General features: G+C 38.8%; 1 protein-coding gene and 2 long non-coding RNA genes across 4 annotated transcripts in view; 1 reads left to right on the top strand and 2 right to left on the bottom strand.

The window, feature by feature from the left end:
* Positions 1-12,100: 12,100 nt before the first annotated feature.
* LOC149104429 (uncharacterized) lies at positions 12,101-16,599 on the bottom strand. 2 transcript variants are annotated; one of them, XR_016210117.1, is made up of 3 exons: positions 16,335-16,599; positions 15,190-15,448; positions 12,101-12,502 (listed from the first exon to the last, which is right to left on the bottom strand). It is a non-coding gene; the product is annotated as an uncharacterized LOC149104429 (long non-coding RNA). The 2 variants fall into 2 exon arrangements; XR_016210116.1 differs by having other exon boundaries at positions 12,101-14,480.
* Positions 16,600-16,968: 369 nt separating this feature from the next.
* On the top strand, positions 16,969-19,633 carry LOC149104430 (uncharacterized). Its single transcript, XR_016210115.1, has 3 exons — positions 16,969-17,114; positions 17,269-17,329; positions 18,224-19,633. It is a non-coding gene; the product is annotated as an uncharacterized LOC149104430 (long non-coding RNA).
* Positions 19,634-22,708: 3,075 nt separating this feature from the next.
* Positions 22,709-25,000, bottom strand: part of LOC149104431 (uncharacterized) — a 3,843-nt gene continuing 1,551 nt past the window's right edge. Inside the window, exon 1 of the mRNA XM_089298982.1 lies at positions 22,709-25,000. This exon is cut by the window's right edge and continues 1,551 nt beyond it. Within this exon, the coding sequence (XP_089155108.1) occupies positions 23,587-24,963 (1,377 nt within the window). The 5' untranslated portion in view covers positions 24,964-25,000 and the 3' untranslated portion in view covers positions 22,709-23,586.

Here is a 25,000-nt window from a genome sequence, read left to right on the forward strand (position 1 = left end):
CACATGGGTTGCCAATTTGGAACCAAAACCGGGAGTGGCTTTTGGCAATGTAAAATCGCATAAGGAAGGCAACCCTCTCCGCCTAATTACATCTTGTTGCGGAACGGCAATCGAAAGACTTTCGGCCTTTACTGAATTTTATCTAAAGCCCCTAGCTCAAAATTTACCTTCATTTGTTAAAGATACTACAGATTTCATTAACAAGATCGAAATTCTCAATTCCGAGAAAGGCCCCTTACCACCTGGGTGCTTGCTGGTGTCTTGGGATGTAGTCGCTATGTTTCCCAACATTGACAATAATTTAGGAATTTCAGCTGTTAGAAAAGCTCTTGATTCTAGATCTGATAAGTTTCCATCAACCGATTGCATTGTAGAGGCTATTGAAATTTGTCTCCAGACCAACAATTGTCAATTTTCTGGAAAAAATTTTGTGCAAAAACACGGTACAGCCATGGGGCCCAAAAACGCTTGTAGTTATGCCGACTTGGCAATGGGTTTGATTGATGAGAAAGCTAAATCTGAAGGTGCCGTGAAACCCATGTTATGGTGGCGCTATAGAGATGATGTTTTCGATATTTGGCCACATGGTTTACCTAAATTGTTAGAGTTTACTGAATACATCAATTCTCTTTATCCCACCATCAAGTTTGAGCTGGTTTATTCGGAGCATACCCTCAATGTCTTGGATCTCACTTTGCACCTCCAGGAAGGTTTTATTAAGACAGATATTTATGCTAAACCTACAGATAGTCACCTTTATTTACCTTTTTCAAGTTCTCATCCGGCACATTGTAAAAGGGCTATTCCCTATGGGGTTGCTCTACGAATTAGACGTAATTGTTCCTCTGACGATTTTCTTAACAAGAGGTGTGCTGAATATAAAGGGTATCTTAAGTCCCAGGGCTATAATGCAGCTTTAGTAGACAAACAATTCGACAAAGCGCTTAATATTGAGAGATCAGAATTGCTTAAGAAAAAAGCCAAGCCTGTCAAGAGAGTTTTCCCGTTAGTTCTTGACTACAATCCTATCCTGCCTGATATTCAGAGAGTTATCAAGAAACATGCTCATCTTCTGAGATCGTCGCCCGAATTACTTGAAATTTTTCCATCTAAATCGATTTTTCCAGCATATACATATATATATATACACATATATGCGAAGAGTAATGTAAAGTTACTGTATAAACTTAACATTAAAATCTGACATTTGAACGCCTCCTTTGCTAAAACTAGTCACGATTTAATTGTTATCACTCCCTGTGAATTCATTGAGATTCCAGAGGCAAATTATCACCTAATGTGGAAGTCCTGTCTTCAAGTGAGGGAAAATGACACAAAAGAGTTACAATGAAAGTAAAAAGAATAGTGAATGTTGATATGGTGTACATTGTACATCATGTGAAGGTATTGGGTGATTGCCAAAGGCATAACGTTTCATGTATTGCTTTTTCAGGACAAGTTATATAACAGTGACGTTTTAAAAGGTGTGATCAGAAAAATAGTGAGTGTATTGTCTAGGCAGTACCAGTTTATGGACAGCATATGCAGACAGTAAGAGGAACTGTAAGCATTACCACATAAGTTAGTTTTATGCTTATGACTTTTTGCACTTGGATTTTGTGTCATTTCATCACAAGAATAAGTAATGAAAGATGCAATAGTTGTTGCAATATATTTTTGAAGGAAAACTTATAAGTCTGCCTATGCTGAATAACAGACACGTGTAAACTGAATGTGAAGCAAACACTTTGTTAAAGATGGGGCAACCCTAAAACCCAGTAAACCGGAATCCGGAACCAAAAACCGGAATCCAGAAACCAGAAACTGGAATCTGCAAATCACAGAAAACAAGCTCTTCAAATACACAAAAATTGTTTTGCTTAGGTTTTCGCTTGTAAAAAATAAGCTGCCAAGTAAAAAGGGCCTCAAACTTAACCTTTTTTGAAACAAAAATTCCCCATCTGTTGAAATGTGCAACCGTTATTTCTAGTGAGGGCTATGATTATGACAATCTCAGTAAAGTGCGTCTTAATTTTATTCCAAACACCTTGAGAGTGTCTGAAATAAGCTTGCTGGTAATTGCCATTTTGTTTAATAAGTGATCTCCAATTTACCGCAGGTATAAATTTATCCTTTACGCCTAGTAGATACTGAACAAGATAGAAAATGTCATAGAGAACAGGATGTCTGTCAGTGGCAGTCCCCTGTACATTGACAGTCACGCCTCCCACTTTCGAAGTCCAAAGGCTAACCTGGCTGGTCTAAATATGAAATTTGATTTTTCCAACAGATACGAGACCAATTCCAGATCAACACAATTTCCACACTGATATTGTGACAAATCGGCATTTCATATTCTTGGCGGCCATCATATTAAAACAATTTGTAGAAATGTTGCACACTTACTTCTGTCTGCTTCTCGCTTGCGAACAGATCAGACCACATGTTGTTAAAAGATGCTAAAAGACTGCCAGAAACTCACCGTAATAGCTTGTTGCTATTGTGCTGCTCACCAGTCTTCTCAGAGCAATTTGATCTAGACAAGAACCGGGCTCTCACCAGGGCCAGGTTGAACAAAAGATGGGTAACTTAGCCTATGAGCAGGCTCTCGTGTTTGGGCCGGGGGCATGAGCGGCAAAGTCGCATGAAGGCACTTGGTCACATGCCAGTGCAGAAAAACACTAGACACCTATTTAGCCTACTCAGACACTAGAGACAGATACTAGAGCCTGCTCGTAGGCTATGAGTAACTCTATCCAGCCGAAAAATCACTAACCCTGATTGGATAGTGATTTACCCAATGGATAGCTTTATCCAGCTTTTGAACAACCGGGCCAGATGTATAGCTAAGGGTTGTTCAGAACTAGTCAATAATGTTTTAGCAATTACAGCTTGTGGCTGAGGTAAAGCCAAGAAAATAGATTACAACAAAATAATTTTTGCTCATATCTATTTATTAGACACTGCTGAAGCGAATTATTTCTATCATCATTCATAATATCTGGATTCCGGATTCTGGTTTCCGGTTTCCGGTTCCGGATTACGGCTTCCAGATTCTGGATTTCGGTTTCCGGATTCAGTGTTTTAGGGTAGCCCTAGATGATGTATATGCATGTTAATCTTGAATAATCTGAAATTTCAGAGAGTTTAAAAGTATCATATCATATCTGTGATGGTTCTGAGGTGGAGGGCTGTTACATGTACATGTAAATGTGTCATGCACGATTTTTCACTTGTTATGATTCAGGTGCCAATAGTTTCTGTATCTGTTGGTGTGCAACAATCTAAACGAATATTTCAACCTAATAATGTACAGTGTATTTTAATTAACCAAATTATGATGTTTTTAGTTGACCAATGCTACTACATAGTAATGTGATGTTGAACTGCACGAATTTACAAACATGCCCAGTGTCAACTTGTCAAATTTATGAACTGGCCAGACAGCCTAGATTACAAAATTTTCTGAAAGGTAAGATGTTTCTTAAACATTATTTTGTAATTAATGATTTCTCAGACATTGTTTTCTTCAAGAAAATATTCATACCCCACATGGAGGTTTTTTCACTATTAGAGCTCTCTCTCCCTGATACTTTTAATTTGGAATTTCTTAAGACTGGCCATTAATGGGTGTTGGGTGTGAATATCTTCGGGAACTGCACATTCGGTAAGCAAGGACATCAGGGGTAACCCGAAAACACTGACCCCCGGTCCGCGGGCCCCCAATACGGACCGGGTCCGCGGACTACCTATGTATGGTCGTCCATTTGTTTCAATATTCGCTATATCTAATTCGCTGTCGCTAAACTTAATTCGCTGTCGCTAAAAATTAATTTTCATTCGCTAAATTTCACTCGCTGTCGCTAAACTTAATTCGCTGTCGCTAAATTTTATTCGCTGTCGCTAAACTTAATTCGTATTCGCTAAATTTCATTCGCTGTCGCTAAATTTTGTTCGCTGTCGCTAAACTTAATTCGCTGTCGCTAAACTTATCTCGCTGTCGCTAAATTTTATTCGCCGTCGCTTAAGTTAACTCGCATTCGCTAAATTGTATTCTCTCTTGCTAAAAACTAATTGTTATTGGAAACTGATTGGTATTCGCTAAATTTCACTCGCGGTTTCTTAAAACTAATTCGCATTCGAGTGATAAAAGTGTTGACAAGCCTGCACGACTCCTGCCGTTCGCAGATGAATAAGTTATAGAGTCTTCATTGCTTAGCTTTAACTGGGATGTCTTTTAGGGATTTTCCCTTGCGATACGAGATGATAGGGGGCTCCATAAAGATTTCTCTCAGTTGCGGTTGATTATCTATAAGGTGCCATTTCTCCATAAGTGTGCCTTTTAGGTTAGTCAACGCCGGGTGGTATTGCGTTACAAAGCGCAGTATTTTCTTTTGTGCGGTTTTGTTTTTCTGTGCTAGCGACATTTTTCTATCAGAGAATTTAATCTCTGAAAGGTGTTTTGCTACAATTCTAACTGGGTAACCTCTATTCTGCAGGCGTGTTTTAAAAATTACTCATGTTTTCCTCAAAAGTAAGTTGAGAGGAATTTGTTCTGAGAAGCCTTCACGCTTCTCTTTTGATAAACTCTTTACGGCCCCACAGAAAGGATCTCAGCTTTTGCTGACCACCTTATTCAGCCAACAGCACAAAAACAAGCCTCGTATCTTAAAGATACAACAGATTTTCTTAACTTCATCGAGAAGACTAAACTGCCTAAGAACGCCATTCTTGTCTCAATGGACGTCACCAATCTCTACACGACACGAGCGTTTCAGGCGGGTGTTTCTACCTCACGGGCGTAGATTGAGGGTGACTTCCTCTCGGGTTCCTAAACGAAGAAACAGTATGTCAACTAAATACGACTTAAAATTCTAAGTCTTGTAACTATTTTGTGACGAAAAAGAACTACATGAATTTGCCGTCACTGGGAGTCGAACCCGGGCCACTGTACCCTTACTTACCACTGTACCACCGAGCTGCTAACTGCCAGCTGACGAAAATTTAAACTACATATAATGAACAGTAATATAAATTAATATAGAGTTACCCTAACATACAAATGAAAGCTAACCGCAAGCAAAATGGAGTGACACTAACCGCAAGCAAAATGGAGTGACGCTAACCGCAAGCAAAATGGAGTGACGCTAACCGCAAGCAAAATGGAGTGACACTAACCGCAAGCAAACCTAACCGTGCTAACTGCAAGCAAGCAAGGTAAACATGTACAGCGGTTTATTAACACGTCTACATTGTATAAGCAACATCCAGGCGTCCAACCCCATACTCCGCCCGGGCGTTATATTTTCCCGGGCAACTTAATGACGATCACTGCTTTCACCTGTCAGAGCTGAATTTAAAAAAAATATGCGTGCGCATTCCAGCTCGTGGCGGGAAGTTCAATAAAGAAAATAAAGCCCTTGAAATGTTTCAATTGTCAATGGCTTCCCAAAGAAATTGTCACGTCTGTTGTTGCAAATCGTCGTCGCGCTGTATAGGATTGTTGAGAATATTGTGGAAGACGTGAAAAATTGTTTTAATGTGGAAACATCGTGCAATGATGCGTGTTTGTGTGCCTCTTGTCGGAGAAATTTGACGAGATGGCTACGAAGTTGCGACAAAGAGAAAGAAAAATATTTTGTAAAAGCCCAATCTCGAGGAAAGGCATTTGTCAACAGAATAACCCCAGCTCAACAGGACCGGAGGCTTGCCGTAAAAAATATCACCGAAACCAAAACAACCCCAATATGGTTGCCGCTATGTTTACCGGAGGTCGTGCTGTTGGATATTTTCAGATATGCTGGCATCGCAGATATTTGTAACTCGAGACTGTCGTGCCAGTACCTAAACATAATTTGCCCGTCTAACTATATTTGTCGAAATTTCTGTTGGAACTATTTGGCCACACTTGCACAGAACTAAGAAGTAATACAGAAATAACTAAACCAGTACAATGCATGGTTCACGAAATTTGATTTTTTTTTCAGCTTTTGGTCGCTTGAGAGGGAGTTAAGATAGTGAGAAATATTTTTTTTCTGACCAATATCTTGGCATGATTTGAAAAAAACAAAAACAAAAGTCACCTAAAACCCATCTTTTAAAATCTCTTTAATATTCTTATCCTTGCCTTGGATGGATTATTAACGAGGCAACTGATCACTTCGCCATCAGGGACTCTCGCAACCACAAACCAAACTGGCCAAGATACTAGCCATACCATATATTAACCGTGCTATGTACACAGTCACACAAACAAACAGCATGTTTGTTGATGGAGAAACTCCCTGGTGGTGAGGTGACTGGTAACCATTTACATTCAAATCAGGCGCAGATTTAAACCAGTTTCCACCGTTTTACGGAAATCGGTCAGAGTTTTCAGAATGACTCAGAAACCCAGGAAAGGGGACTTAAGAGAGTTACTGCAAATCCAGAACATTTCCTGGGGAAGCATGGCCTTAGACCCCTGTAGTTTGCACCTTCAGTGCTCGTTGTTTCCGGCGGAAATCGGTCACCATTTATCCTAAATCCGCGCCTGCAAATTAAGAAATTTTGTCACCTGTTTAAAAGCAAGGACCTAAAAATGTGTAGTTCCAAAAACATGTACCTCTCCCACAGATGTTTCTTTTCTTTGTTTAATGAGATTTCCAGTTTACCTTTCTACTGTGAAACCCCCTCCCACTCAAAATTTTCAATGTCTGACCATTGCTGGTTTAGTTATGAGTTCTGGAGTTCCAAAAACATTTACCTCTTCCAAGAATGGGAGAGGTATCTTAGGTTTTTGCCATGTTGATCTGCATTCCAATTGTGATATCTTGGAATAATTTGATAAACAGGTATAATCCTGTTACTTAGTTCATTCTTCTGTTAGCAAAACTTGATAATAGTATCTTCCTGAAAATATCTGTAAGTAACCTTAGGCTTATGTTACCTGCAGGTATTTATGAGTCTCATCAACAAGAAGACTGGGCAGAGTAATTCAGGCTTCATGTATGCAAACCAATCAAAAGGAAAGCCTATCAAGTTAATGCCAGTTTCCCAGCCACAAACTGGAAGTTCATCTGCATCTTCTAGCACATTGCAAAAAAGGAGTCAAGTCATTAAGAAATTTGTAGAGAGTGTAGCGTCAGCAACAAAGATGGCAGATGATGTCATACATCAGACTGCAACATCGATTAACAGAAACAAGGAACAGTTTCTGAAGTCATTTTCAGAGGGAGGTCTGAACATCATAAAGTCTTTTACACTTAAGCAGATGAGTAACAACTACAAAGATGTTTTATTTGGAAAACAAAATTGAAAATTTTCAGTTGTTACATGTGCATTTTGAAACAATGCAGCAAAATAATGAACTAGTGTGAAGCCTGCATGGATAAAAAAGAACTTAATTCATCCTGCTAGCCCAGTGTGTGCCATTTGTAATATATTCGTAACCGGAAGTTGTGTTAAGCTGTTGTATTACCCAAGATGCTTAGAGAATAAAGTTGTTGTGTTGAGCAAGCCTAGTCAACTTATGTTGTTATGTCACCGAGCCATACTTTTGCTAGTATGTTTCATTTTGGCGACGAGGATGGGATCCTCTACATGCACGAAGACGCATGAGGAATCCAGTGAAGTTTTGATTTTCTCTGTGTGAGGAAAAAGGTTTGTTTTCGACCGAGGCAACTTGATCAAAGTTTGAGCACGTGCTATCAAAATGGCGGGAATTGGATTGTTTGGTCGTGTCGGCGAGTTCAGCCCTGAGCGAGAGACTTTTCGTTCCTATGTGGAAAGAATGGAAATGTTCTTCATGGCAAATAATATCATAGAAGAAACAAGCGAGGGTAAAGAGGAAGCCAATCTCGCAGTTGCAAATAGAAAACGTGCTATCTTTCTGACTGAGATTGGACCCGAAGCATATTCTACCCTGAGCAATCTGCTGGCACCAGTGAAACCAAAAGACACTCCTTTTGCGGACATTGTCAAAGCATTGGAGAAACATTACAATCCAGCGCCATTGGAGATAGCAGAGAGTTTTCATTTTGGAACTCGCTATCAAACACAAGACGAATCCATCAGTGACTTTATTGTGGCCTTGAAGAAGTTATCGATTCATTGTAACTATGGAGAGTTTCTCAACCGAGCTCTGAGAGACCGTTTTGTGTGCGGATTGAACAATCCCAAAATACAGAATAAACTTTTGAACACCGAGGATCTTTCTTTTGAGAAAGCGTGCCAGATTGCAAAGTCAATGGAAGAGAAGAACACCCAAGAATTCCGTCCTGTCAGTGCAAGTGATGACAGCCAAGGCATAGTAAATAAACTGGAAACTGTAAACACTAAGGAACCCTCATGTTACCGGTGTGGTGGTAAGCATGCTGCACCTAAGTGTAAATTTAAGTCAGCAAAATGCTACAAATGTAGCAAAGTAGGTCACCTTGCATCAGTTTGTCGCAGTAAAGATGTTGAGTCTGGCATGAAAACAAAACAACCAGGAGCTAAAGGTACTGTTCATAGTGTCTTAGAATCAAACACAGAAGGTTGTGATGATAATGATGAGTTAGGTATTTATTCCATGTATGCAGTTGGTACAGATAATCCTACCAACAAAAGTTATACTGTAGAAATGACCATAAATGGTTCACCATGTGCAATGGAAGCAGACACTGCAGCTGATTACTCAATAATGAGTAAGAGAACACATTCTCAGAAATTCAGTAATTTTCCACTTCGTCCGTCAAAAGTTGAATTGAAAACCTATACGGGTGAAACCCTTACAGTGTGTGGTGAAATGCTGTGTGATGTAGTGTACAAGGGCCATGAATATGCATTGCCAATTATTGTAGCTGATTATGAGAAGAAGCCTACTTTGCTGGGAAGAAATTGGTTAAACCAGATAAGGCTTGAGTGGGGTGAAATATTTAGTTTAACAAGATCCGAGTTGGAAAGTGCCAAAAGTCAACTTGATGGATTACTAGTTAAACACAGTGAGTTGTTCAAAGATAGCTATGAGGGCATGAAAGGGTTGGAAGCACACATCACCATGAAAGATGGTGCAAAGCCCATATTTATTAAGCCACGTAGAGTTCCATATGCACTAAAAGATGAAGTCGAAAAGGAGTTGGATAAGTTAGAGAAAAATGGGGTAATCGTTAAAACTGACAGATCAGACTGGGCAAGCCCAATAGTAGTTGTGCCAAAGGCTGACAAATCGGTTAGAATTTGTGGGGACTACAAAGTAACCATCAACTCAGCTGTTGAAGATGGGCAGTATCCCCTTCCCACCCAACAGGACTTGTATGCTGCCCTCTCGGGATCAAAATGTTTCAGCAAACTTGATTTGTCGCATGCATATGCTCAGCTAAGTGTTGATAAAGCAAGTCGTGAGTACCTGACAATTAGCACACACAAGGGACTCTATTCCTACACCAAATTACCATATGGGGTTAAATCAGCACCTAAAATATTCCAAGCTAAAATGGATATGATTTTGCAAGGAGTAGAAAAATGTGTGTGTAAGCAGGATGACATTCTTATTGGTGGTGTCAGTTGGCAGGAGAATATCAAAATCCTGGCTGAGGTATTGGAGAGGTTGCATAAATATAACCTGCATTTGAAGATGGCAAAGTGTGAATTTCTGAAGAGGGAAGTTGTCTATTTGGGTTTGAAGATAGATGCTGAAGGTTTGCATCCAGTTGAGGAAAAAGTGGCTGCCGTAAAAAGGGCACCAGTACCACAAAACGTCAGTGAGTTGAGATCTTTTTTGGGCATGGTCCAGTACTATCACCCATTTCTTCCAGGTTTAGCAACCACACTAGCACCATTACATGAGCTCCTCAAAAAGGGTGTCCAGTGGACATGGACAAAAGAGTGTCAGCAAGCATACGAAGCTTGTAAACAAGGTCTCACCAGTGATGCACTGTTGGTGCATTATGATGGGGACCGTGAACTGAGACTTGCTTGTGATGCGTCCAGCTATGGAATTGGAGCAGTTATTAGCCATGTGATGGATGATGGCCAGGAGAGGCCAATAGCCTATGCCTCTCGGACACTGAGTTCAAGTGAAAAGAACTATGCACAAATTGAGCGTGAAGCATTATCAATTGTTTTTGGTGTAAAAAAAATTCACCAGTTTTTGTATGGGCGTAAATTTACCCTGATCACTGATCACAAACCATTGTTGGCAATTTTCAATCCAAAATCCGCTATCCCCACACTAGCAGCAGCTCGAATGCAGAGGTGGGCTCTAGTACTTTCGGCGTATGACTATGAGATTGAATACAAAAGATCTGAAGACCATGCCAACTGTGATGCTCTCTCAAGGCTACCACATGAGGACTCCACAGTGGGAAGTGAGGGTGTGGTCTACAGTGTGAGGGTAATTGATGATGATTTTCCAATCTCTGCAGAAGATATCGGAAAGGCAACCCTTGTAGATCCTGTACTTGGTAAGGTACATCAATTTGTGACGTCAGGTTGGCCAGAAGGGTGTCCTGATGAGACCCTCAAACCCTATAATAGAAAAAATGAGCTGTCCTGTGAACAGGACTGTGTCCTTTGGGGCTCTAGGGTGATTATTCCACCAATCTTTAGAGCCAAAATGCTGGGGCAGTTGCATTGGGAACACCCTGGTATATGTGGTATGAAAGCAATTGCTCGTACATGCATGTGGTGGCCAAAAATGGATCAGGAAATCGAGGAAGCAGTGAGAGTATGTACAGTATGCCAAAATGTTAGAAATGCCCCACCCAGTGCACCCCTGATCCCATGGAAGTGGCCAACTAGACCATTTCAACGGATCCATGTTGATTTCTGTCAGAAGGGTAATGATTACTTCCTTGTAGTAATCGATAGCCACTCAATGTGGATTGAAGTGAAACATATGAGCTCTACAACTACTGAACGGACTATTGATGAGCTCCGTTTAATTTTTGCTACTCATGGTTTACCTGAAGAGGTGGTGTCTGACAACGGACCACAGTTTACGTCCATTGAATTTACCGAATTCATGCGCAAAAACGGCATCAAGCACACGTTGGTTCCACCCTATCACCCTCAATCTAATGGGGCAGCGGAGAGGTCTGTGAGAGTTGTTAAGGATGCTTTAGTTAAACAGGTGCTTGAGGGTAAAAAGGGCATCTCTATGAAGCACAGACTTGCTAATTTTCTATTTCGGTATCGCACAACCCCTCACAGTACAACCGGTGTGACCCCCGCTGAGTTGATGGTGAAGCGTTGCCTAAGAACAAGATTAAGTCTGATTAAGCCTAATCTGGCACAAGTTGTAGAGAATAAGCAAGAGAAACAGAAAATGTATAAGGATTTGAAATGTAAGAGGGAAAGATCCTTTGTAAGAAATGACAGGGTGCGGGTACGAAACTCGAGGGCCAATTCTAAGACTGATAAGTGGATTCCAGGCACTATAATTAAAGTTTGTGGGCCCAGAACCTATGTAGTTAGGACAGGACACAAAACCAGATATGTGCACACTGATCACATGATAAGAGCACACGATAATGTACCAGATGATGTCAGTGAGCCAGATGTCGTGGTGCCTGAATCAAGTGGTCAGAAAATAAATGATGATAATGTGAATCCTCTCGATAGTACTTCTGAACCACATGTAGATCTGCCTGAAAACGAGGATACTGTTGTATCTCCTTTAGTTGTAAGTAGTCCACCTACAGTTTTGCGAAGATCTCAAAGGATTAGAAAACCAGTTGTTAAACTTAACCTGTAACTGTAGGTTATCACTATGTCTTGGGTATAAGTGCATCCTGAAAATCTGGGGGAAAGCAGTGTAATATATTCGTAACCGGAAGTTGTGTTAAGCTGTTGTATTACCCAAGATGCTTAGAGAATAAAGTTGTTGTGTTGAGCAAGCCTAGTCAACTTGTGTTGTTATGTCACCGAGCCATACTTTTGCTAGTATGTTTCACCATTATCTCAGCTCTGCAAAACATTTTTTAAATTTAATACAGGTTACCAAAGACATAAAAAAGAAATAATTTCACACAAAGTGATTGCCTACCTTCCTAAAATCTACACTGTATTAATACTAGACAGTATAACAAAAACAACAGCCTGTAACATTTTTGAAATCAAAATGGAAAAAAGCTCAACCCACTGTTTGTCTGAAATTTATTATTATCACAGTTGACATAAGCTTCTTTCAGGTTGCATAGCTTAAAGCCCATATGCCCAGTACTCCTCTCTGTCGCCATGAGGTAGCCTTCCTTGCAGTCCGGTGTGCTAGCTTTGGTCACTGGTTTCCTATAAACTTTCCAAACACCAACTTGCTTCAAAAATTGCATCTGTTGACTTTCCATGTCTCTGAGAAAGCCATTTCCAAGAACACCATGGGCACGGAAGCTGAACACTGCTCAGAAAGTATACACTCAGAGGTCAACAGGCTTGAAAGGACTTATGCAACTACACAAAAATATTAATACATGTGATCGCTTGGCACTGGTAGTCAAGAGCCAGTGGCTTAAAGGCAACTCCACTCTGACAAACTTCAGGAAACCTAAACACAGAAACAGATCAGATGCAATTGTAATTACAACAGAAGAATAGTTTCTATATTGAAAATCGAAAAGTTGCCAAGCTTCCATAATAAATGGGGACTTAAGGCATATTGCACTAAAATATTCTACGATTCAGATAAACTGTAACCAGCTGACATGTGGAGAAATGTTGGTTTTTTTTTTTCAAACTGTAATAATTGTTCCTGTAGCTATAGTGATGCAGGCAGTAGCAATATACTTTAAGTCTTAATTTATAGCTGATCATGAGGAGAACTTTATCATACATGTAAATCAACAAGTGCAATGTAAGTCACACAATACAATAACATGAAAACACAAGAATACAATACAATACTATTTGCCAATACTATTTACTAATATTACATTGGTTCTATAATATACTTTTCTGAAAACCTTTTACCGAGGATTTATCTTCAAATTAGTACATCACGAATCATATCCAAGAAGCCTAGTTTAGCCTGCTCCACAAAAAGTTCCATCCACATCATTCAGTGCTTTCACATAATTCACATCAATATGTGCCATTATGGATTTGCTTAATTTTTGTATGTCATAAATGTTAACACATCTTGTAACAACAGAAAACTGCAGTAGTATAGAAAACCAATTTCCCTTACACCACGTAGGGCCTAGGGGTATAGTATCACACAATCAAAACCATTTCTCTCATTTAGGGAAATTGCCACTAACTGGTTTGGCATTTAACTATTCTTTTAGAGAATTGGCATTTACATGTAAGGCATGATTATTTTGATGGCCAGTACGCAATGTACAGAAATAAGAAAATGTAGTTGTCTACGCAGGACCATAGTAGCACCCTGGTGTATAATAATGTTATGCAGTGCTTCATCATTGGTATTACGTTAATATTTTAAATGATAAATGTACATAAGCACTTTAACTACTGCAATTACCACAGAATACCACAGTATTATTTAACCTAATTGTAGGATTTTTACATTAAATGTACATCTACGAAGCTAGTTTCCTTGTTTACTGCAGTTGCTACTGCTATTTCAAAATTATACTTAATATAAGGCATTAAATAAGAGATCTCAAAAAATAGACAATTAAATGAAAGTGTTAGTTGAAATAAGCATATAAATAGTTCCATGTTGTCGTCTTATTAAAACCTGAGGGACGGTTGTATCATGGTGCAAAACACTGCTAAATATGGAAAAATTTACAGACATGCAAATGTGTATTAAAGCGATTTCATTGGAGACTTTATAGCACATCTTTGTCTGGGAATAAAATTGCACTTTTCATTTTAATCAATATTGCACAAATAATCTTAACAAGTTGCACAATTCCCGGTGAAGTAACGTTCCCTTGAGTGGGGAAAGTAATTTGCATTTACTGAAGTTTTTCATTCATTTGCTTACAGCGCGATGCGCCTTTGTGTAGCCACCCAACAAACTTTTTTCACAAGTTTAATAGCCAACCAGAGAGCGAGAATTTCTTTGACCGGTAACACAGCCTCCTTTCAATGTTAAAAACATCACCACAAAACTGTTGATCTCATTTGTAAACAAAGCTGCGGTGTTTGTCGCACGATACAGAGCTCACTAAGTGCGTCAAGCTATAAAGATTGGCATAAAAAACTTGCACCACTTTCTCAACAAATCAGAGATAAAACCAAAACCAGTCATGACTTGCTCATGTAAGTTTTCCAGAGTTTTGTACTGGCTAAGTGTAATTGCTTTGAGTTATGAATGGTCAAATGGCTTGTAAGGGGCGATTATTTTGGGAGAGGCTTGCACAACACAATAAGCCACAGTTACAGCTGTATGGATCAGTTGTTTACAAATTTATTGTCATTTGACAAATTTGATTTCACAAATTTATTTTCTTTTTTTGGTTAATTTCTTTAGCCTTTCTCTTTCCACTCTTTCCTTTAACTCTTCCCTTCTTCTCAATTCTTCTTCCTCTTGGTGTCTTTTTTCTTCTGGGCTTCTGAAATGTATTAATTTTTTAAGACCAAAAGTTCCTTAAGTGTCTCCTTTTTTTAATGATGAAACCAAATCAGGAAAAACTGAATTAGCGAAAGCAAGCTACTTTTTTCCTCCTCATCTACTTCTGGCCATACAACACCTCTCGGTTTTGACCGACGAACCACTGTGCTTCTTCAAACATAGAAAAACGAATATATTTAGCTAGCAGCTGAAGCCAATTGCCTTGAAAATAACATTTATTAAAAGCAAAACAAAGCAAAACCCGACAATTCAATGCACTACCTTTGTTTTGGCATTCCGCAAGAAACCAAACAAGTCGTAACCATTGAGCCGGAAAATTGCAACACGCGCGGCAAAATTCCCGCGCTTTTTGAGGACGCGACCGGCCGACTCAGCATCAAGCAAAGAGTGGGAAATTTGTGGTCAAGAAAATGTCTGACAAAAGAGAACACTTGATCGAAATATTCGCAATTGACAGCTCGAGAATCTGCTGATCAACTTAATTTACAGTGAAGTTCGACACATTTAAATATGACAGTATACAGTGAACACTCTACCCCTTGACGTTGTCCTGTCAAGAGTTTAATACCGTAAATAGAGTACTATGACCTTTGAGTTAACCGTTTAATACTCATAGGTCCGTGGTTAAATAATCATCATGATATTTCATCAATGAAACAAATAAACTACACAAAAAAATAAAAACTAACCTGAGGCAACTGTCAAAGTTCTCCGCTAGGTTGGTGGAAAGCGCCAACAATCAGTACCGCCGTATCTAGGGTGTTATACAAAACCGTAACGCGGTAAAACCTCGAAATCGTCTTGCAGATACTGAAAAAAATTCCACTCTCATACAACCGAGATTGGTGCAAACTGAAACCCGGTATGTAATCTTCTTTTGAGTGTAAGGGTTTAATGGACAGCAATCCTCGATGAGCCAATCTAGGAGAATGAGAAACGGGTGTCGTTCTGACGGATGAATTGCGGTCGTTTCGCCAACGACTCGTTCGCCAACGTCTTAGGTCGATTCGCCAACGTCCTAAGTCGTTTCGCCAACGTCCTACCGGTCAATTCGCCAGCGTCATATATCCAATACTAACGGGAAAAAAAAGCTGCTTATTGATGTTTGGAATGCAATCCTGATCCTTGGGTGATCCTTGGGTCAAGAAATTTTAAGTCACTGCCAGTTTCGCTTGACTGACTTAAGATCAATTTGCATGTTTCTGATAGTTTCACAAGCCGGCTCGTGGGCGCTACATCGCGGTAATTTTCACGGTGAAAACGTCCTACTAGTCAATTCGCCAACGTCTAAATAAAAGTTTAAAGTTTACCTTAACTTATGTCTGTTGTCATTTATTTCATTCCCTTACCTAGAGTTACTTGCGTAAACAACTGGAAAGGCTGGAAAATGAAAACAAACTCTGTTTGCTTTTGAAGAAGGAAAAGATATAATGTTAATTTACATCGTAATGCATTATCCGTGAATTGGAAGCCATCAAACTTTTGGAAGCCATCGGACTTTGGTATTCAACAGTCAATTTTCACCGTGAAAATTACTGCGATGTAGCGCCCACGAGCCGGCTTGTGAAACTATCAGAAACATGCAAATTGATCTTAAGTCAGTCAAGCGAAACTGGCAGTGACTTAAAATTTCTTGACCCAAGGATCACCCAAGGATCAGGATTGCATTCCAAACATCAATAAGCAGCTTTTTTTTCGTTAGTATTGGATATATGACGTTGGCGAATTGACCGGTAGGACGTTGGCGAAACGACTTAGGACGTTGGCGAATCGACCTAAGACGTTGGCGAACGAGTCGTTGGCGGAACGACTCGTTGGCGAAACGACCGGATACCTGACGGATCCTTTGTCACCTTCCAGTACATCCACTTCTGAGTCATTTCACTGGTGAATAAGGTCCAATATAAACATTTGCACTCGACAAACGCATTCTGTTGAAACCAATAAGACTTTTCAATGTAAAATTGGACTGAGGCAACCCTATCATTTTTGAGCGATCGCAAACAACACGTAGACAAAGACTGTCAGGCGCGAAATCAAGCTTCTGGTAAAACGACGAGAAGAAACTGCTAACTATTAAAGTTTCCACTAAAATAAAAAAAAACCAGAACTTACCAGTATATCGACTTGTTTCCAACGATGACCTTTATAGCATATTCGCCACACATACCGTCGAAATTTATCACAAATGGAAAAAAAAACAGCGGACACGTAACCACAGATCGAAAAACTTTGCTCTCACTAGTCTACACGTGATGGAACGCAAAACGCAATTACGACCAGCGGACTCATCTCAAAATCTACCGCTGCAAAGTTATAACGCGGGCTTCAAGTGGATCTGGCAGCCCAAGAATGAAACGCTCGTGTCGTGACGAACATATACCACAGGAAGGTTGCACGGCGGAAAAACCGCTGATTGGCTGAGAAATCCGTTGTCTTGGTGTCTTGGAGCATCCTCAAGCGCTTGCCGCTGACAATTTGCGGCTGCAAACGAGTTTCGAAAATGTCTGAACCTGAACATTTTACAAGCAGGAGCATCGAACAGCAAGAAATATTGTGGATTTTTACCCAGTTAGAACTTCTACTTGTCGCAGAGAATGCGAATCAAGCAAAAGTAAGTATGTTGCAAATGTTAGCCTGGTTTTTTCGCTTTCTTTGTGTGTTGTTCTTTGTGTTGTGATTTCTTTTGTCCGTTGGTATCGTGTTCATTTTGTGCCTAACAGATCGAAGCACCTGCTTAGTTTATTTACAATACTCTTCTGCTGCAGATATCGGTGTACAGATGACTTAACACAATGAACGCAGCATAATGGAAAGCTATGTTGAAAGGTAAGCCAAGTTTTCCTTCCTTTCCTTCCGTAAATGGTTGATTTTTGCAAGTGGCAACATTTTCTAGTTCGTGTGTGGCTTCGGAAACTTTTTGGCTCGATGAGTCTGCATTTTAAAAGTTGAATATTTTGTTCGCTATCATTTGAATTACCCGTCATACCTCGACTTGCCTCTGGGAAGAGACCCGTTAGGTTTTTTGTCTGCCATGTTCATATAAATAAGTGACGAAAACCGTTGACACTGTACCGTAAATGAGCTTAATTTTTTAGATTTAAGGATATAAATCTTACATGCAATGAATGTTTTAAAGCGTAGCCAACTGATGTTCAGTCCGGATATCAGCATACTATTCAAGGTGACACATTTCTTTCTACGTTTGGATATATCCTCTGGCTTGGGTTGTCTACAATTTCAAAGTTCTTGCAGCGGTGCAAGAATCTAATATGACAGACGCACACTAAGTTTTTTGTTTTGTTGTTATTGAATGGACTAATTGCGTGGTTTTGGAAGAGTTTTTAAAAGTTATCTTGTAAAATTATTTTTTGACCTGAAGGCAGACTTTTTTGGGTTTAATTAGTCTGATGATGATGAGGTTAATGAAATATTTTTATTTATTTATTTTTTATTGAGTGAAACCTCAAGAAGTAACAATCCTTTTGTTGTACTTCATGATTTAAATTTCCCAGTTACAAAGCTAGCAAAATGACTGAGGTATTCACAATAATTATAGGTTGAAAGAAGTTGTGTAGTCTTCAATGCTCTACGCAGTATTGTATAATGTATGAATAGTGCAGATACTAAATTAATGACATTTCTTCTTGCAATGTAATAAGTATTCAAGGATGAAGCCAAAGTATAGCTTAATTTAATTTTACATTTTTCCTCTTTTTTTAGACAGTTAGACCTCAGATTTTCACAGCTCTCCTCCTCTCTTTCAATGACTTGATTCTCTGGCTGGAGACAGTGTGACGTGGCCATGTACATCAACTTGAAGATTGAAGTTTTTTTCATGGATGAAATGAATGCCATCTTCCTTGGAGAGGATACTAAATGATATGTCCCCTTTCATAAAAAGGTTAAGGAATAATAAAAGGGATAATTAAGGAACCAAATGCATGGAACAAGTATTTCAGAATTCCCAGTAATGAATAAAGTAAAATGTTTAAAGACAGAAAAATTATAGTTTGGTAAACAACTTGGTTGGGATTTGACTTCTTAAAAATTTGTAGATCATAATATTTTGGTGTGGAAGTCTATGCGATATTTAACAATTATTCTTTCCAATGGAGGTGAATAGTGGCTGTTATTTACTGAGATTGACAAGTCTTTAGTTTATGTACAAAGTGATCTCAACAACAGATGAAAAGGAAACCATTAAAAGATAGTTTAATTGACCTCTCAATTCATGCGTGGAAAACATGCAAGCGGCATGAAGATGTGCACAATTCTTTACAGAATCTTCTAACATGGCAAGTCTAGTTAACCTGCGATAAAGTCCTTGTTGATCACAATCTAGCCAAATGGTTTTTTAACACTGTTCAAATCAGCAATCTAAATGAAAAGTATGTTTGCAAAACAATTTCATTGTTCAATCAAAGTTTTCATTTTCACTTGAAATGAAAATTCAAAATTCAAAACTTTGAAGACTTTTTTGTATTTTCTGGTACAGTATCTTCTTGTATTCTCAGGATTTCAGTTTCAGAAACACTGGCGGAACATAAGTTTTCGCCGGCCATTTTGTTATTGTTTGGATCACGCATCATTCACTTGTTAGGGAGTGAATAATTATCAATTATTCCACGAGAACGTGTTGGATATGAGATAATAGATAGCCAACAAGGTGCGTAGCGCTGAGTTGGCTTTAATCTTCTCATATCCAACAGGCACGAGTGGAATAATTGTTTTATTAAAAAGGCCCCCAAAATAAAGAAAACTAGACTTAAATAACAATGAATATGCTCAAAAAATCATGCATACGCTTCCCATGTTATTTTGTAGAGCTTGGTATAATGGCTCATAACCCCTGATGGCTAAAACAATGAAAACTCTCAAATTGCATTATCCAATGATCCAGTTTTTTAATGATGCTCATTGCTTGTGTGTTTGTGTTGGATTTTATTTTTATTTCAGTTTAGTTTTCTATATTTGGGGGGTGTCTTTAATGAAACAATTCAAGTCATGCTTGTTTGGTCTCTTTGTTTGAGAATGGGAGAGGTTAACGTAACAATAGTTTTTACATGTAGTTATTTTGGAATTGCAAATCTCTAAGTTGCATTTTAATCAGATAAACATTTTGCTGAGACATCATTGCCTGATCTGATTAATATACCAAAAAGTGAATTGTGTTGCCAGAAGATAACCATATCCACCTCAAGGGAGGTCAATGGAAATTCTGAGGAGTTGGGGGGTGGGGGGGAGAGAGAATTCGAAACTTAAAATTTTGAAAAGGAAAGTATGAAGGTGAACTGGCATTTTCAGTGGGGTGTTCAGAGGAAGGGGTTTGCTCCAAATGCATGTGTTATGATATGAGCCCTTGTTGCTTCACTGATGTTGATAGAGATTTGAATATCTTCTGTATCTGCTACAGTCTTAATTTCTGCAGTAGTGGGTTATCAGCCCTCAGCCCAACACCAAACCTAGAAAGCCGGGTGATCACAATTTGTCTGGTCCCTATCCTTCAACCTACCAGAAGTACAAGACTCCAGCTGACATAGCTCATTGGGTCACGGATACAAAACCCATCCCTCCACAGTAAGGTGGTGACCCCTTAAGATGGTTGGAAGTTGGGGGAGGGAGTAAACAAAATTTGGTGGCATGGTCTGCAAGGGTATGGAATTTATCTGGAACACAATATGAATCAGTAGAATTTTGTTGCAGTGTAGGCTACTGAACCTTCTCCTTAAAAGTATCTAGGAGAGATGGCATACAGTATTTGCTTGGAACAAGACTTAAACTTACTATTGGGGAAGGAGGGATGGTACAGTTTTCATGTGTTTTCTCAAAATGGTGCTTTTTGCAAAAAGGCATGCTTTCCAATGTGGTCAGTATAAGACACAGACTTTGGACTGCAGGTCAGGTGTTAAAATGCAGACTAGACTTTTTAAGTGTTACTGTATGTTAACAGTAAACAGACCAACCTTATTCAAGCTAAAAGAAGTGAGAGTTTAGTCTAACTAGTTCTAGGGTTAGACTAAATATCACTCTGCCACCAACCATTTCTTTTTGAGTGACCATCATTTGTGAAAAATAACATAACATTGCTCCACTAAACGTTTTCTGGCCGGGAAAAATTGTTTTCCTATTTGTGTATTCGTTTGGATTCCGCCCCTGTGTAGACAAATGACGTCAATGGCCGCTGTCACGCGACGATATTTTCCACATTCAACTTTCGTTAGCAGATGGTAATTTCGAGTTATTTTCTTTTTCTGCGTATTTTTAATCTTCCTTTCTCTTTTAATTCTACGTCCTTCTACTCAGGATGGTCTTGGAATGCCTAGCAAGGTTTAAGGTGGCGTTTACCACGCTATCCACGGCCGTATTGGCAAAAGAGAAGTGTTTCGCCGAAGTAGCAGGATAACGGTAAACACGGTAACTTTGAACGCTTTGTACAAGGTCAATATACTTTGGCCGAAAAATGTTTTTTCAGAAACGTGATGTATATCCCTCCAATGTCTGATTCATCACCGTGACTGCTTTCAAAAGCGTTGAACTTTTGAGAAATAATTATTTTAAAATCAGCTCCAACGTTCCATCTAATTTAGTATGCAATATTTGAAACTTTATTTTTCAATCGGTTCGGCAGTTTTTTTATGTTTATCGAATGATATTGCATTAAAAGGCCTTTTTCTTCAACACTGTGTAGTTTTCTCATTATTTTGCGTTGCGATAGTAATTTCCGAACAGTTTTTAGCGGGGCCTTATTTTCGGCCTGATTTTGCTGCTACCAGACGGAAAAAGTTTGCCGCTCGATATTTTTGGTTTAAAGCGAAACTGAAAGAAAAGAAATTCATTTTTAAATAGTATTCGGTAACCTCTACTTGGGAGATAAAAATCGGCCGATTTTATTTTTTAGCCGGAAATCATCGGTCGTTTCTTAGGCGCAGGGCCTCTTAATTTGTGAAAAGTTCTATAAACAAATGCACCCGGTAACAAATAAATTTATCATGGATGCAGCTTCTAACAGATCCCCAATATTAATGGAACATACACTGCACATACATGTAAAAGAGTCCAATAATTCATTACTTAAGATTAATAATAATAATAATAATAATAATTTATTTCTAGCGCATTACATTAAAAAATCTCAATGCTCTCACAGAATAAAAATGAGAAAAATGATAACGAAACCAATGTAAGGAAAATATATTAACTTACAATGGATGATAAAATACTAAAATTCATTATAAGATACTAAAATTCTTTATAGAAATACTAAAGATAATTATTAAACAAAAACGTTTTAAGCTTAGTTTTAAACGTATCCACTGATGGGGCACTTCTCACATCAAGTGGGAGGCTATTCCACAGTGCTGGCGCACAAGATGAAAAAGCGCGTCCCCCGTAGGTCTTTGTCCTAAACACCGGTATGTGCAGTCGCAGGTGATCATTATTTGAACGAAGACACCTTATCGGTTGACGTTAACGCTTTATTTGGTTTCTCTGTATTTACAGAAAACTTGATGGGATTATAAATTCTGCACCAATTTCATTGAATAAACTGACTTGGAGGTTCAGGTCTGCAACCCATTCTGTGTGTAGTAATATCATAGCTGCAACATTGTGACAGATACACTGCATTACATTATTAAGAAACACATACATTAACTAATTATTTTAAGTGCCTGTTAAATTAATCAGTTTTTCTTAGAGATAATTTACTCATGTTTTATTTAAATAATTGGCTTTTTGGCTTTAAAATGATATTTATTGAGCTTTTAAATCAATTTTGTGATAATCCGCATTGGACATGGCATAAATTGATACTTTGCCAACACGAAATGGAGAACTGGGTCTTAAGCAAAGTTGCAGGATTAGCACTTTTGTAGAAAGAAAGGGTTAAGAAATTTGTGACATTCTACAGACAGCCTCGCCATTCGCAATGTCCAATAAGGTTAATTTGTTCCATACTGTTGTACAAATAGTGTTCTCTAATTTATAAATTATTTCAATCTGTTGTTTAAATGATTGCCTTATAACCCCATGTCTGGCTTTGGTGCATGTAGGATATTGATGTATTGTTTATCCATTTTGCTGTAAATTATCTTATGTGTCAATCAAAACATACCTTGGATATGCTGAGCTCTTCTGACAAATATACCTATGCCTGATAACCTTTGAGTGCATTTGGTTGTGTAGTACAGACAAAATACGTGTACATACTCTTAGCTTACTTATAATTCTTGGTATAATTTAATCATAACAAAATTAATTAATGGAACCCAATAACAGCTCCTGTAGTCCACAATCTCAGTCGAGAAAAAGAACAAATCACATTGAAATTGAATAATAAAACTATTATTAGAAGCTTATGCAATTATTCATGATCAGCAGAAAAATATCATAATTACCGTTCATGCCAGAGTGATTTTGCTTATTGCAAACCCTTCCAGCAGGAGGAGACTCCATGCAATAGTGAATATGGTTAAATGTATCTTTGGGAACAAGTTAGAAAACAAAACTTTCCAACTTTTCACATATGTGTACTGTTTTGGTATTTTTGCAAGATTTCATTTGGTAGAGATTTAGGGACTAAGTATGTTGTAACCACTGCATTTCAATCAGCCCCCACAACAAAAAAATGTGTAAACTTCTTTTGTGTAAGAGTCCCCATGTTAACTAAGGAAGAATATAATGATTAATACCAATGCCTTGTCTTTCTTCATAAAGTAGGAAAGAACAAGAAATGCCACCAAAAAGCACAGAAGACAGTTCTGTTATTAGTGGCTTTCCAGAAATCCTTGAAATCATGGCTCTTTATATCATAATCACACCATATTTCACCTCGATCTGCTGATGTAATCCTAGTTCCGGCTGAAACTATTAAAACATTCGCAATTTACTTCACATACATGTTGGATTATTTTCATTAGTAACAACATTCCGAAAAATAACTGAGGAGCTCCGCTTTTAGGCTGGCCTAAATCTATATATTATTTTTAGCCGAGAACGTCTTAAAATTTTACTACATGTGATTTATACTGTCTGGGGTCCCTCGATATTTTCATAATCACACTTGTGACTCTAAGTTATCAATTCTAATCAGTCTGTCTTTTTTCCTTTGCCTTCATTGTGCATGTAATGTCAAGTTCTTTTGCAAGGGTTTCGACCGTTTCAAAATCCTCCCATTGTATTTTGCGTCCTTTTCTGATGTCCAACCCAACTTGGTTGTAATGACGATCTAGAACTTTTAAACAGTGGTCAGTTTTCTTGTTACCAGTACACGGTGTTTTACCTGGAGTGATTCTTTGAAGATCGTGGTAAAAAAGAACAAAGTTATCGGCTAGTGAAACGGAATGATTGGAGCACATGGCCCGTGGGTTTCCCGCTGCCTCGTGTGACAGACAGTAACTGCTAAAGATGTTTGGGAAAAGGGGCTCTTCTGCGTGAGGTACGTGGAAAGCCGTTTGGGGCTGGGAGAGAATATCTTCTGTGTCTTGTGGTGTAATTTTGTGGCCGATTGGGAGCCGTCTATTGTATAATTTCAGCTCACTGCATATCTTTAGATTCCAGTCGTATCGATCTCTCTCGAAGAACCAAGCGAAACTAATCACTACACTGACAGGTGATATCAAATTGTCGCCATGATATATCTTCTGAAAGGCTTCTTCAAAGTTACTTGTATTAAATCTCTGTAGAATGTACTCTCTGCAGTGTGCAAAAGTGTCGCGGTAAATGTAGACAGGAAAATACGTCATAAAATCTGCGACCATCGGTAACCCAAGCGCGATTTCGGTAGTTTTCGCCCACTTTTGCACCCAGCCGATATTCATATTGCACTCAGAACCCAGGATGCGTATCCTTGAGCCGTTAAATATGGTTGCTTTTGTTACGGGTGCCAGAAATGCAACATCGGTATCCATCCATGCTACAATGCGGTCGTTTGTGTATAGATCAATGAAGAAACTGCTCCAGAGTTGGCGGTTGTAACCCGGAGATTTGTCAGAATCCTTGAACTTTAAAACACTTGCGTCTATGGGTAAAGACTCAAAGGCCACCTCAAGTTTGCGGTCTGGAAAGTGTTGTTTGATTTGAATTGTTAGGTTATTTGCGTAAACATGATCCGCAACTGATTCTTCGTCAAGAACTACGACTGTCTTCCCAAACGATGCGGGCCAGAAGAGAACAGCAGTCCTGAAAAAATCACAGTAAAAACGAGTCCTGTGTAGTTTTAGTTTGCCCGCCATCCTCACGAACATTGTGATCGATGGACTAGAATTTGCCATGGAAGCGTTATCACGATTTTTCTTTGCTTTGTCAGCGATGTTTAATGACAGGGCAGTTTCGTCGCTCTCGTTAATCATGTAGATACAGGTCCATAAAAGAATGCCACTGAAGGTAATCAATAGGGCGACGAATTGACACCTTCGCGTCCACGCAAAGCGATTCGAGGTCGAGAAATGTCTGTGTTTCATTGCAGCCTTGTCTTTAATTATGATAGAGCGACACCGA

This window comes from Orbicella faveolata, unplaced genomic scaffold (assembly GCF_042242905.1).
Source record: "Orbicella faveolata isolate gen_17 unplaced genomic scaffold, um_ofav_v1 contig_34, whole genome shotgun sequence".
NCBI classification, from domain to species: domain Eukaryota; kingdom Metazoa; phylum Cnidaria; class Anthozoa; order Scleractinia; family Merulinidae; genus Orbicella; species Orbicella faveolata.